Source organism: Rhipicephalus sanguineus, chromosome 8 (assembly GCF_013339695.2).
Source record: "Rhipicephalus sanguineus isolate Rsan-2018 chromosome 8, BIME_Rsan_1.4, whole genome shotgun sequence".
NCBI lineage: Eukaryota > Metazoa > Arthropoda > Arachnida > Ixodida > Ixodidae > Rhipicephalus > Rhipicephalus sanguineus.
In genome coordinates, this window is record NC_051183.1 from 5496501 (window position 1) to 5511551 (window position 15051).

General features: G+C 48.3%; 1 protein-coding gene across 2 annotated transcripts in view; it reads right to left on the reverse strand.

Moving 5' to 3' along the window:
- Positions 1-15051, reverse strand: part of LOC119401254 (protein PAT1 homolog 1) — a gene marked incomplete in the record, with an annotated part of 241115 nt that overhangs the window by 123870 nt on the left and 102194 nt on the right. For both annotated transcript variants that reach the window (XM_037667938.2, XM_049418729.1), the window contains 1 exon segment: positions 844-976. In XM_037667938.2, the coding sequence (XP_037523866.1) occupies positions 844-976 (133 nt within the window).

The following is a 15051-nucleotide window of genomic DNA, read 5'->3' on the forward strand; positions in this document are numbered from 1 at the left end:
GTGTTCATTTGCCTAATGGTGACTGTGTCCGTGCGTTCCGAGAGCGGCTTTCATCAGACCCCACAATCTGTGCTGCTGCTCTAAAGATCATGTTAACTAGCCCGCCAGTACCTCTCAAATACAAAGGATGCAACATAGTCAATATTAGCAAGCATTTGTCAGAAAATTAAAGCATATTTAAGGTAAAAAAAAGACACTTTCAAATGCCTCGAAAAGGCAGAATCTTGGCCTGATTGAGAAAACTGCTCCGCAAAGGGGGGGGCCAGTAAGAACCAGAACTAGCTAGCTGGCTGCCAGAACTATGGAAATTCAAAAGGCCCAGCAGTTTGGCTCAGTGCATTGTGCGCACAATGCCAAAGACATGGAACTTGTTCACGATGAAGCCCAGCTCTACCAGGCTGGCATCAAGCTCACAAGTTACGTTGCAATGGATGGAAGTTATTTTGTCTCAATGAGCTGCACAGCTCATCAACAAAAAAATAATCAGGACAGAAGAAAGCATGTCTTGGGTGAAAACACAGGATTGCATAGTGCAAGAATGTGAAGGAAGTTGCAATGCCCTCACCTCTGAAAGCACTAATCACTAATCAGGCATGAGAACAAGAATAATAACCGGATTTCCAGATTCAATCTGTAAGTAAAAGCATAATAATGTAGCAAGCATTCATTTATCGTCCTCTTTATACCCCCAAAAGTTTGGCATTGGTTAATTCCTACATTTCTTTTATTCTGGTCCACATGAAAGAGCTTTGCTGCAGTGCATTATTTAGTGCAACCCTTGAGGGGCATGTGCACCACATTACGGGAGCGCACGTGTCAATACAACAAAACACCGGGACATACCGAAGCCAGGTGAATAATTTCCTGGTGACATGCATCCATGGACAAGTCCTGGTGCTCTGGCAGGGGGTGACACACCAAGCTGGCTAGGCAACGTTGGCACACCACTAGGTGGTGGTGGGTAGGGTGGTCGGCCCTGGAATACAGTAGAGCTTTTAGAAAGGCTTCCTTCTTTTAGGACAAAGGTCTGAAAGTTATCCAGATACATCAACAAGATTAGTTGTCAAATGTGCATGCCAAAGGTAAGCTTTTTGCCTTGTCACATTTCTAACAAGAGGGCAAGATGCAAACTGAACAAAACGTTGGTGAACCCTTAGTTGGTTCAGCTACATTTTTCGCATGATAACAAAAAATGTTCCTGCATAATATTCAGATAACATACTCAGAAATAGTGTGAAACAACTCTCACCAAAATACAGCCTTTAATTAACAAAAGAAGAAAGCTGGACCTATGTTCAAAATTCAGAAAAGAAGAAACTTTGGCATGTGCAATTCTTCGGAACACTGAGAATGCATGACACTTGAAAGTGTACTTGTAATCACACCAAAAGTGGCAGGTTGTCATTGTCACGATGACAGAGACGCTACTGGCTTAGGCTGCTTTGGAGGAGCTTTTGGAGCAGCAAAAATACGTTTCAGAGCAGCAAAACTGGATTTCAGGGCAGGTGTTGCTAGAAGCAATTTTAAGACACGCACTGCATTCATAACAGACAACCGATAAAAGCACAATGTGCTGCACGCTATTCAAGCACAATAAAAATTTAAAGTATGCAGAATTATAAATATCACCCACGGCTAACCTGACCATATGTAATAGACAAAGCCAACGTAAAATATAGATCCATAGCACTTTATTATAAAATGACTGAAGATGACATGATTATCACAGATGAGCTTGTACATACTTGCACATAAAACATCACCTCTGTTACGGAAGAGGTGTTTCATCAATAAGAATAGAAGAAAACACAACTGGCTTGTTGAGCTCATCGAATGCGTGCTTCTTAAAATACAGTCCGAGACCATCAGGAACTGTGCAGGATGCTTTGAATCTTTTGCATGAAAATTGCTTGGCCGTTTCAGAGTCTGAACATTTTTGGATACAGGGCAGTCGCTGTATCAGCCCAGGAGTAAGGAATGCCCTTAAAGTGTCATCCTAAGCACAAAAAGAGTTGCTGCATTTGCCACACAATAACCAAGCAGAATATTTCCTGGACTTGTGAATTCCAGAGTTGGCTCGGTTGTCTTTGGTTGCTGCAGCACGCGTGAAGAGTCTTGGTGACATCTTGAGGTCGTCTCGGTATTCACCCAGCAACACGCATGCCGGTCACACAAATATCTGCAAATACAGTCAACTGCCGATTCTTCGGATGCCCCATTTTTCAGACATGCTTGAAAATTTGGATGCTTTCGCGGCACCATCACAAGCCCCATAGACGTCAATGTATAATTTTAGCAGATTCGAGGTGAGGGCCAGTTGGTGACCAATGTATAAGTACATCTGCAAATTCGGACGTTAAAAATCTTGGGCGTGCAATTTTTTTGCCTTTTTGCCCACATTTCAGCTTCGAAACAGCATTAATTAAAGCCCCCACCTCTGCTGCGTTTATCATCTCGTATGCTGAACGAGCGCTTTCACAAATCGATGTGTTGCAATTAGAGCTGTGCACGGGCCGTATTTCCGAGCCCGAGCCCGGCCCGGGCCCGCTGACTTTGTCGAAGGCCCGCCCGAGCCCGACGGAAAAGGGCTGCGAGCCCGCCCGGCCCGGCCCGACGTATGAAAACACAATCCCGGGCCCGGCCCGGCCCGGCCCGGCTTTTTGAAGGTTCGCTGCGAAAACAAAACATCGTTTTCCGGTAATTTGGCATTTCATTGAGCATATCAAATATGATCAAATGACACACGACGAACAGTCTCTGTTACACAGATTACAAATTGTCGTGCAAAAATAGCAAGCAGTCCAATGATTCCGGGATCAACGAAGTGCGGCGCTTTTGCATTATGTAGCCCGCCGAACTGAAGTTACGTTCGCTGCTTGCACTCGTCGCCGGAATTGCTCACATCTTTTTTGACAGCCTGGGAAGCTTGGCAATTTTATTTGCATCGCATACCTGCGACAGCGCGGCACTTTTGCTACACAAGTAGACGGCCTCATGCCAGCAACAATGGAGTTCACTCGCCAAAGCCGTCACGTGTATGGGGTATGCCTATGCCTACAGTGTTGGTATGCCCATGCAAGCGTCAGCTTGCACGAAGGCGATCTATGTCGAGTCGCTCGTCGCTGTCGCGTGCATTTTCACTCATATGGGATTTGGCCTTAAATCTAACGCGAGCAGTCGCCTGGCGCCGTCACTAGCTCAGGTGGTGTTACATCTCTGTTTGTCGGAGTGCAACAGAGGCAGTGCTTTACCTGCTCCCCTTTTGTTTAAAGCAGCGAATGGAAAGGAAAAGCGGTAAAGGGCTGTCTCGGAAAGGGCGCTGTATGCGTGCTGGAAAACAATTGCCGCTCATTCTATATATTTCGGGCTTGAGTCGGGCTTTGTGGCAGGCCCGAGCCCGGCCCAATAAAACTCCAAGTAGCCCGAGCCCGGCCCGGGCCCGAGCTGAAAGTACGTCGGCCCGCCCGAGCCCGGCCCGCGGGCCGGGTCGGGCTCGGGCTTTCGGGCTACCCGGAGCCCGTGCACACCTCTAGTTGCAATGTCCAAAAGTCAGCTCTGCCGCAATGCTTCAATGCTACGGGGTGAAGCAGACCAAAAATCCAAAGGGACCACTATCACTGCACAGCGCGGTGATATCTTTATAGATAAGCATCGGAAATGCACCGAGGCGTGATGGTGGCAACACGGCAAACACGGCAGTACGACTTCATTGTTGACGTACCATTATGATAAGCATCTTCAGATAACTGCTTGGTAGTGCATGTGGCCTAGTGCAGTTGTAAGCATACTGCACGCTTTTAATAGGCGACAACCGAACCTAAACACGCCACGCCACCGTTCATGCTGCCTGTTTGGCGAGACCGCCAAGTGCACCGCACAGATTGTCACGTATCTCGGGAGCGCTAGCAATGCGGAATGGAGTTGGGAGAGAGAGAGAGTCTGGAAACCGTGGTGGCACTGCAAACCAAACTTTATATCACACACCACGGCAAACAAAATTAACACGCACTCAAAATTTACAACAAAAAGTAACAAGTGCGAACACACTAAGTTAGTGCACGCTCACTAACATCACAAAGCATTCGAGCTATGCTTAGCTCCTCTCGACTCGAAAGTCTGGCCACTGTGGCCTCTCGGTCAGTCGCGCTACGAATCACCGAACGTTCTTACTTCGTTCGTGGAGTCTGCTGACTCTGTTCATTGCCCAAGTCGACGCCCAGTCCCGTCGTCGAAGCTCCGTCGACGTCTCAGAGCCGTCGTCATTGATCAGATGCCTCGCTGATCATCTTCATCGCCGATGCCTCGTTCTCCGTCGAGACAACACCTCCTAGACAGGTTTTTCAGGCCTGCGCGCAAGAATTTGACGTCACAAGCCGCCGGCCATCCAACCCGTCCGACGAGTTCGTTGGCCTTGCGTTCCAATCCCCTGTCTCCCGAGTGACCCTGCCTGAAGCACGTCTGTCCGCGTCGCTGAGGGCACGTTTCCTGTATCTCTGCATTCGCTGGCTTGATTTTGATAATATCGAGCTGAAGATGACAGTGTGAAAATGCCGAACAAGTGTTGTGTCCCGGAATGTTCCCGGAACTACGCCGGGAAGAAAAAGGTCCAGGTCTTCTCCTTTCCGAAGGACGAAAACATGCGGCAGAAATGGATCCGTGCTATCCCAAGGAAGGACTTTGTGCCGACTGCATATATGAAGGTATGATGTTTTTTACGGCTCGATCTCTCTACTTATTCACTGTTCGCGCGAGTTTTGATTTTATAACCTAGAGGCAACAATTAAAACCTTATCGCTCCGAGTATTTATTACTAACGTACGTGTCGCGTTTTATGAACTGCAAGCAGGCTTTTTTTTTTCCTTTATTACGGTCACCGTTGGACTAAGGGACACACTTCCGTTTGTGCAGGTATGTGCAGACCATTTTCTACCGTCCTGCTTGGAGCGAACGACGTCTTACACTGACCCAAGAACAGGAAATGTGCTCGAAGTGCCATTGCCAGTGCCGCGCCTGCGCCCTGACTCTGTGCCGACTGTATTTCCTGGGTGTCCGTCATATTTCTCTAAGCCGGGCGAAAGCACAAGAGAAGCTCCGGAAGTTAAGAGGACTAGAAAGGAAGCTGAACAGCTCGCTAATGCTGTCAAGGAATCCACATCATTTTACGAAGCAGAACAGAAAAGGCGCCGCTTCACAACACTTGCGGAACTAAATGTGTGCCTTGAAGCAGCTTCAGTTCCCGAGATGTGGACAGTGATCCGTCTAATGAAGTGTACAATGTTTTTGAACATCGTAGGCGACTGTGAACCACAGCTGGAAGCCTCCGTGACGGTTTGCGAAGACCTCAAAATCAGCACTTGTTTCCAAGGGGCACGAGTCAAAAGACTCGGAGAAAGTGTTCTTCCGGACACTGTGAACGACATAGGTGTTTTGATAAAGATTTTAGAAGACATTGCCATGCTGCGTAAGCAGGAAGAAAGCCGCTCTCTCTTGTTGGACAGAATTATTTCTCTTCTTGATAAAGTTGAGGCCACAGTAGGTGAAGCAAGAAAAGAAAGTGTCAAGTTCCTAAAAGAACAGGCAGCCTTGCTGCTTAAAGATAAACCTCGACACAGCCCGCATTCAATGGTAATCGCGTGTATATTGTATTCTGTGTCAGCGCATGCATACAAATTTTTAAGGAGAACAAATTCCATCATGAGGTAAAGACATGTGTAAATGGCCACGCGCGCGACTTACTTGTACGTTTGATTACGAACTGTGCTACAAATATTTTGCTGAATAACTTGTGCAAGCAACGCAATGATGTCTATCGCACAGCAAAGGAAGAAAATGCCAAAAAGAGGAAGGCCAGAGTTCTTGCCGAGAAATAGTTTTTTTTTTTCTTATGTAACTGCTATTCATGCGCTCGTTTGCTGTACTATGTTCCATGTTTTAACAGCCAGCGGTCACTTCTTATTGGTGCTAACAGGCTTTTGTATAATGTGCGCAGTTTTGAACCCTTCCTTTTGTATCATTAGCTTTTTTATTTGTTGTATTGTCTTTGTACCTCTCTTTGTAGCCATATGTAATGTGTGTGTCTGTGTGTAATTTCTACGGCATTGTTCCGCAGCGGTAATGTGGAATGCGCTGCTCATTCGATGTTTCCGTAAGCAATAAAAATCTTTTTTCGCCACGCGATTTGCCTGTGTTGTGAGAAACTGAAAACTCGGCGCGAGCCGCACGGCCAACCCGCCGAGCCAGCCGAGCGAGAGGAAGCCGGCGGGTAGTGACGTATCCTACGTCACCTCACGTGACGCGCAGGCCTGAAAACCTGTCTAGGAGGTGTTGGTCGAGAACACCGGTCCCTCCCAGCTAGGCCTAACTGTCGGCCTCTCCTCAGTGCCACGGGATCCAACTACCGACGTGGCTTTGTGATTGTCGGTGGGTTGCCGTCTCCTCGAGCTGGGGTAGTGCCGCAGAGGCCATGAGAACTGCGTGATGAGGCCGCAAGCCTGGGAAGCCTCGCTCGATAGACACCAAGGTCGACGGCCACCCTCCCGGGACTCACGCAACGCTGCCTCCAGAACTCGGCCCTGCTGCTCTTGTCGCGGGCGCGACGCTCACTTGCACCATCTTCCTCTTGGCCAACTCCACCGAACAATGACTGCTTCTTCCTCTGGGGTTCTGCACCTCAGTTCGGGTCGCGCCTTTCCCCGGCCAATTGCGTGCATGGACGTGGTGGGGTGCACACCATCGGGTACTTTCCCATTCCCCGCACGCCATCGACGCATTCCGCCGTCCAGCACGCACCCCGTGCCCTTTACTCATGACATTGGGCCCCCTTTTAAGAGTTTTTTTTCTTAAACTGCTTTTGTCCTCCTCTTCAGGGTTGCGGCCCTCTACTCTTCTAAAAAGGACCGAGTGTTGGGCGAATTGGTACTCCATTACTACGAAAAACTGCGCAAAGAAACAGGGACAAGTGAGACACAGGCACAAGCGCAGTGCATGTGTCTCACTTGTCCCTGTTTTTTTGCGCAGTTTTTCGTAGTAATGGTCTACTCTTCTGTTGGTCTTATAACTTATGACGTATCCTCTTGCCTTATGGTCACCTTTACTTTCACTGATCTGTCACCAAACACTTTCGCGAACACGTCATCACACATTGCACAAAACCGTTCACAATGTCCACGCGTTCATCGTCCTTAACTATACTGCTACACTCACAGAAATAACTACGCACGAAACGCAACACTTATACTTCAAAAAATCTGCACCAATACACTGTCTATCGAGGTCTACTCAAATAAGGTCATCCATCACTGTACTCAAAACCTATTTAAATTCCCAGAATCCTTTTAACACAATAGCAGCCACCAGTTCAATACACGTTTTCAATCTGTGCTTTTTCACACTGCACATCTTCAATTTTTTCCTTCTCCTATTTGCTACACAATGTCTCGAACGCTCACTACCGTTGACACTTCTGTTTATATTCACCCGATGCCTCTTTGAACCACCTTTCCCAGGCTGCGTCCTGCATTTATGTCTGACACTGGTTACTTGCACCACTCTCTCTGCATCCAAATAATCACAACCTCCTTTACGCGTTCCCGCAACGGTCTTTCTCTTTCGTCTCCCGCGTCTACTACTCAAAGCTTGGGGAACTCTTCTTGCATTCTGAAAGTTGCAACCACTTCTCACTATATTTGGAGCTGCCTGCGTTCCCTTAACTTTTACGCGTCTACCACTGTGCTTCTGAGACATTCCATTCATCCTACTCCTCTCTTTTGTCACCACTCGCGAACGCTGACTACTTCTTCCTTCACCAGGCATGCTCATCAACGAAGAGCTATCCTTTGGCTCTTTGTTGTCTGGAGGTGTTGCATTCTCTACCTCCGTGGCCTCTTCGACAACACTGGCATGCAGTTCACTAACCGTTGCTATACTATCACTATATGCAACATCTGAGCCCTCTGTCTTCTTCAACTCATTCCTAAAAGGACTGTTCTCATTTGAACAACTAGCGTGCTCAGTGCCCTTTTGCTCAGCGGAGACAGAACTCCGAAACTCAGGCACACTGACTTCTCCCAATGATATCTCTATGGGCCTTCTCTCATTCTGTCCAATACACTCTTTGGCTTGTTTGGCTTGTGCCAATCGCAGTTGAAGCTCGAGTTCCTGCTTCTCTCGAGCATAAGCTTCTAACACTGCGGCGTGTTTTGCCTCGAGATCGGCGCCTAAATGCCCCGTGCCCTTCACCCATGACACAGATGCATTGCCTTCACAAACAAAAGCAGCTTGCCATCGCCTCTCCCATGTGCCCCGTGCCCTTTACTCGTGACACAGATGCACTGCCTTCACAAACAAAAGCAGCTTGCCATCGCCACTCCCATGTGCGGTCAGGAACAGAGGTGGCAACAAGAACACTTTCATGACAAACGCATGAAAACGGTACAGCAAGCACCCAAGCAGTGACGGCGTCAGCTTAGTTCGCGATGTGCTGCACACAACTAGAAAACATTGGCTTCACATGGCAGTAAAGCTGCGTGTCGGCAGAGATTTTCATGTATAGTAGTGCACTGTTTACGTGCCCACATGCATCAGCGAAATCTGGACGAGTCATCCGCTCTTCCGCCACAGCCTTTGTGTTCCGCATCATCGTTTTCAAACGCTCAATACGAGGCAGCCATAATTTATTCCGTTCATTGCTGGTATTGGCGGCGCTTATCACGACACACAAATCTGCAATTGCTGGCTGGCACGTAGTTGTTGGGCGTGAGGCCCACCACTGGAGGAGCTGATGCCACCGTCAGCATGACGTGCTAGGCAGGATCAGCGGCAGCGTTGTCTGCTTCGGTAGTGTGACGTCATCCAGCATGGCCGCCTGTCCCAGAGACAAGCGCCGAGACGCGCTTTGTTTTCATCATCCAGTTATCACAGAAGTCATGCGACCATTCTGACTGTATATATTTCACGACGAAACAATAAAGGGGGCTTTTTCTGGTCACGATGTAATGAGCGTCTGTCAATCACTCTGACAAGCTTAACATGGTGTCAGAAGTGGCTACAATGTAGCCGTGTAGCGCTTCAACGGCCCAGTCAACAAGTGAACGACCGGCAGGTGCTTCAGCGAGAACAAGCCATACTGACGACAACGCTTCAGAATGGCGGGAATCAAGCCTCTTAAGCCCTTCGACTTCCATAGTGCAGCGGACTGGCCTGCTTGGATGGACGAATTTCACAACTACAGATTCGCATCTGGCCTACATGAGAAAACAGACGAAGTTCAAGTAAGGACTCTTCTCTACACGATGGGCAGAAAGTTGAGGGAGATTCTTTGGTCGCTAAACGTAAAAGACGAAGAAGTAGAGGACTTCAAGCTCGTAAAGTCTAAATTTAACGACTACTTTGTCCCCACCAAGAACATAGTCTACGAAAGTGCTCACTTTAATCTATGCCGCCAACAACTCGGAGAAAGAGTAGACCAGTTTGCAAGTGAGCTTAGCAAGCTAGCAGACAGATGAGAGTTCGAAGGCATGAAGGAACGCCTAATAAGGGACCACTTTGTAGTAGAAGTACGGGACCAGGTTGTTTCGGAAGAACTGCAGATGGACACCATGCTAACGATGGCCACTGCTTTGGCAAGAGCGGGAATGAGCGAAACCGAAGAGCAACAGCAAGCCGAGCTAAAAAAGCACATGGGCACAGTCCCAGAAGCTTGCGTAGACGCAGTGAAGCCCAAGAAAGCCACTGTAAAAAGTATGCTTCCTCGCAGTTTAAAACCCGCTACTCATCAAAAGAACTGCAGTTATTGTACCGGACCATTTCACCCACGAAGCAAGTGTCCAGCGCAAAAAGATGGCATGTGTCTCGGCACTTGTCTCTGGAATAGGCGGCCATGGAATGCATCAGGATGACGTCACAGGTACCACCGACGCGTGCTGAAAACGAAATTTTAGAATGCCACCTGCACTGTAATTCTGATTAAATGGGAGGTTTTCCCGCTTCGTCTGTGCACTTGACAACACTTGTGAGCATTGCAATATTCAGACAATGTCTTTGAAGGCATTTTATATAGTAGGCCAGCGCTCGGTGGCACAGTGCAGTACGTACACAATGGAACCCGGTGTCAGGTTTTCCAGACTAAATCGCTCAATCCGAGCCATGCCCCTCGATTTTGAAAGCCACCATGTTGGATTTCCCATTGGCTTAGTAAAATTTGGCTTCCAGTGGCTTGTTGTGTTGCCTCCAAGATTGGAAGAGGGCACAATCTTCCAGTTTCAGAGGCTGTATACGATCTTCCTTGGCTGGCAAAACTGTATAGGGGATGCAACTTTTCTTTTTCAGTCAGTCTTATCGTCGTCATTAGTAGGCCAGTAGGCTTTTTTTGTGTGCGTGTTTTTGCGGTTGTCATTCTGCACGTTGGTAGTGTGTCAAGTATTTTTGAGCCGTCGTGCGCGCCACATGTTCTCTGCTGCTGCGGTTACTCAGTAGCACTCTGTGGTTATGGTGGTTACGGCAGTTACGGTGCTCGGCTACTGACCTCAAACACGCAAGTTCAATGGCAGTCCGGGTGGTAGCGTTTCGATGGAACCGAAATGCTGGAGGCTCGCGCTCTGTGGTGTAAGTGCAGGTAAAAGAACCTCAGACCACACCGATAAATCCCACCAAACAGACGAGACGTCGCATGCATCTTTTTGCGACCGGCATCAAATTTTGTTTGCTTGGTGCCATGGAGCCACCAACTGTGCCGCCCGCAACAGTCGGCAGCAGCGATTGCCAATGTGCTGACGATGTTGCTGTAGCCCAAATACAACCAAATCTGCTCGTCCCCAAGAACAGCACGAAGTAGGGAATTATTGGGGATTTTTTCGCCTGCTCTAATCCAAATAAATTTCATTTTCATGTCTCAACCATTTTTTCGGACTGCTCAATTTTTCGGACTATTTTGCGGTCCTCGCCAGGTCTGGAAAATCGATTGGTGACTGTATACAGACAGACCAATGTAACAGTATATGTGACATAGTTCGCCTTCAGGGATTGCCTGTCTTTCATGCAAGAAGCTTGTTAGGGGATACCCCATCGCGGCGACCATGCGCGATGCGCACTCACTGTACATGTTCTGCAAACAGGTAGCAGCTGCAAACAATTCTGTGCTTTCTTTTTATCCAAGATTATTATTTTTAATGTAAAAACTTCTCTTGTTTTGAAAGTATTCAAAGATACGCGCAGGAGGGCTTCCATTAGGTGTTTCCATATAGTGCCGACAGCCAAACATATGAGGAGTGCACCAGCATTATCCTCCCAAGCACGCAAGAGAGGCACGCCTAATAGAGGGCGACTCCGTAACTCCTCACCCCCAGTATTCACGAGAGCCTGGGCGTGCACCCAAATGCCTGATAAGTGTACTAGGAGGCATCGAAGCTATTTAGGACGTGGCTGTAGCGAGTTAACTGCTTGAGCGGAATAAAAAAGCATGTATTTGTTTTTTCAGACTGCCCGATTTTTCAAAAGATCTCGTGGTCACTAGGCAGTCCGAAAAATCTGACGCTGAATGTATCACAACAGCAACGTTTGGCCTAGTTTGGCTTGGCTTGGCTCGGACTGCGTCGTACGCAGGTGCACTGCGATGTCGCTTTCAATGGAGGAACCTCAAATAGTTAGTTTCATTTCTGAAAGTATACTGTAAGAAGCCTAGTATACTGTAAAATGTTCACAAAACGCAACTAGTTTTATTTTCAAAATTGGATAGCGCAAAATCTAACAGGACAAAGAAGGAACACAGATGCACAGGAGTGCCTGTCCTGCGCATCTGTGTTCCTTCTTTGTCCTGTGAGATTTAGCACTACCCATATTTTGTTAATTAAACTAATTTTAACGCGATAGTGTTAAAGAGCTCGTGCCGCAGAAATCCCGCCGTCGGCATCGGCACCGTTGGTTGTGAGCGAAAAATCGTCCGTGACCGAAAAATCGAGAAAGAAGCAAATAAAATTAAGAATAAAATCTTCAGTCCCATTGAGGATCGAACCCGGGCCGTTCGCGTGGCAAGCAGGTGTCCTACCACAAAGCCATGATGTTACTTGCAGCTGCTTCGGAAAAGAACACTACATAAATGCCATGTAGTGGAAGGAGTCTCCTAACGCATTTTGTTCGGCAGGTGTCACGACGAAAACGAGCCCGTTCGGCGATCTGTAAGCGCATTTGGGAGGCCATCAAACTACGTCGAAAAAGGCCGGGATAGTGCAGCCATCGCCGCTAAAAACACACACGAACTTTCAAACAAAAATGGACAACCATGTCCATCTAGCGGAAAACATATCAAGCCAACGCCGGCTTGCGCAGGCGTTGATCAAGCAAACAGCAAACTCTAGATAATGTGCTGCCATCTGTGAGGCATTGTGAGGCTCTTCATGGCCTCCGAGATGGCGAGCGTGCGCCGTATATCTTGGAGGCCATGCGATTCTTGCTTTAGACCAAAACATGTACCATTCGCACGCGCGCGCGTGTGCGTGTGTGTAACAATACACATTAATAAGTATGCACTAAGTGGTTGAAGTGCGCACTAGGGGCCGGATTTCGCTATCGCGTTCAACTCTTAAAGGCGAAGCTTAAAGGGCCAGTAAACAACCCCGATGTCCAAAAATTGTAATGAAGAGAGATATGCGCACTTTTGCTTTGTGAACATGCTGCCGTAAGAATTTTGCGAGTAAGTGCTATAATAAGGAAGTTACAGGGGTTAGAACATCCGTTTCAGCTGGTTTCAAATTTTCACGCGGCCTCACCACCCTTCTCCGCCACATGGAGGGAAAGGCGTAGCCCGTTGTCATGACTCCGCCCACTTCGGCAACGTGACACGACGTCAACAATTGACGTCATGGGCAAGCTTGATCAGCCGCAATGCACTTCCGCTTGCTGCGGCTCCTGGTTGTTTATTGTTTATATTGTCACACGTGCTCCGTAACTTGGCGGGCAGTTTTCGGCTCTTCACTATTTTTAAACCTTTGTGACAGTTCACAATGCAGCAGGAATGCGTGCTTGCTTTCGGAGACGTCGAAGGGGCGCGAGAGAAAAGCCTACAGAACCCTGCTTGCCGCGCGAGCAAACGCGACCCGTCCGAGCTACCGGAGATTCCCCTCTCCCCGCTCGATTTGCAGCCGTCAACTGAACAACGCTTCGCCTCATGTCGAAGGCGAAGTGCGTGCAGGTGCTATGCAGTGCGAGGAATATACGCGCGACAACTGCGTGGCCGAAACCGCATCACCGCAGGGCCAAAGAACAAGGCGCAGTTTCGTAGCGGTGGGTGGGAACAGGAACTGACGTTAACTTTACAACTGTTTGTTGAGACCTGGTTTAGACCAATCGACGAGCTCAGTGCTATGTCAACTCGCCGATCGCAGAGTTGGCGTCACTGCGCGTACGAGGAGGATTGGTCAGGTGTAGGAAAGAAGCGCAGGAATTGTTTTTCGAAATGAAGGGTCTGCGCGGCATGCAGCGCTGTAATATTCAGAAAACGTGATCGCCGCGGTCTACTGTACGAATTACCAAGCATGTTTGGGGGGTGTAAAAAAAAGTCGCAGCCTGTTACGGGCCCTTTAAAGGGACACTAAAGGCAAATAACAATTTATGTCAGAGTGAAAGCCCAATGTATGACAACTTCTAAAACGGCAATATTATCAACAGCAGTGCCCTACTTACCGAGAAATCAAGCTAAATGTATCACATGACGAGCGCCACGAGTGGGACATTTTCGAAGTGATCCCGATGACGTAGGGAAGTCGGTCTACAATAAATCACTAGTAATCAATCTAGCAGCAGTAAAAAAAGAACATTCCGAGCATCAAAAGGCGTAATAAAATGCTGTTTGTTCGTTTCCGCTTGATTCATGGAAAACAAAACCTCCGTGGCGTTGCCATGGGGAACGGCGCGCGTGGTTCAAAGGTTCCGTTTTCGCCGAACTGTGCCTCGCCCGTCTCAGTGGTAGTTTCGGGATCGCGTACTGCCGTGCGTGTTTTGCGCGCTCGTGAAGGTCGCTCTGACAGAAAGTTCGACAAAATGCCGCATGCGTGTTATATTGCCGGATGCCCGAATGGTGCACAACGCCAGTGCTGCAGCAAGGAAACCGGTGTGTCTTTTCACTGGGTGCCGCGGAATGAACCCTTACGCTCGAAGTGGCTTAGTGTCATGCCATTGCGCCAGTGTGCTGAACAGTCAAAACCTCTGCGTGTGTGCTCGCTGCACTTTCGTACTGAGGATTACGAGACCAATCGCAACTTGGTGACGGCTTTGAATGTGCCCATCCGAGCAAGTCTTTGCCGCAGCGCCCGTTGTTGCTACTGTGGATCCCGCTACTTCCGCTCGGCTGCTACTAGTGTCGGCGGCCGCGCAGTAAAAGCGGGCAACTTTGGGGTGGCAGCAGTGACGTATGAGAGTCGTATTTTCAGGCGGGAGATTTGAAGCGCGCTAACGCGATGCGGACCACTAAAAACGTGATTTTATTTCAAAATAAGCACTTCCTTGGCACAAAAGCAGCGCTACGAGGTTTCTGGACCGCTATTTCAACAGTCAACGTCGACTTAATATTTGCCTTTAGTGTCCCTTTAAGGGCCCCCCAATTTTTTTATATACCCCATATACTAGCGTGATGAACGCACTTTTTTTTTCCATAAAAACAAAGCAAAGTTGGGGGGTGTGTTCATTATGTGGGGTAAATTTTACGAAAACTTCTTTGCGATGAGCAAAAGATGGCATAAAAAAAAAGAAAGTTGGGTAGCTTACCTTTTGCAGTAAACATACACGTACACTATTTGGAAACAGTTTTTTATTGTCCTTCACTTTTCGTCAGAATCGCTAGACCCGTCATCCAGGTCACTGGCCACTTCGTTATCTTGCTCCCACAACTGGTCGTCCTCGCTGCCGTCCAGCGCATTTGCAATTCCAGTCTTCTTAAAATTCTTTGTGATCAAATCATCTGGCAGCGAGTGCCATGCGTCCATGATACAGGAGCACACCAGCTCGACCGACGGCCTTTTAATCTTACTGGTCAGCGTCAGGGCATGCCCTCCATGGGCCATC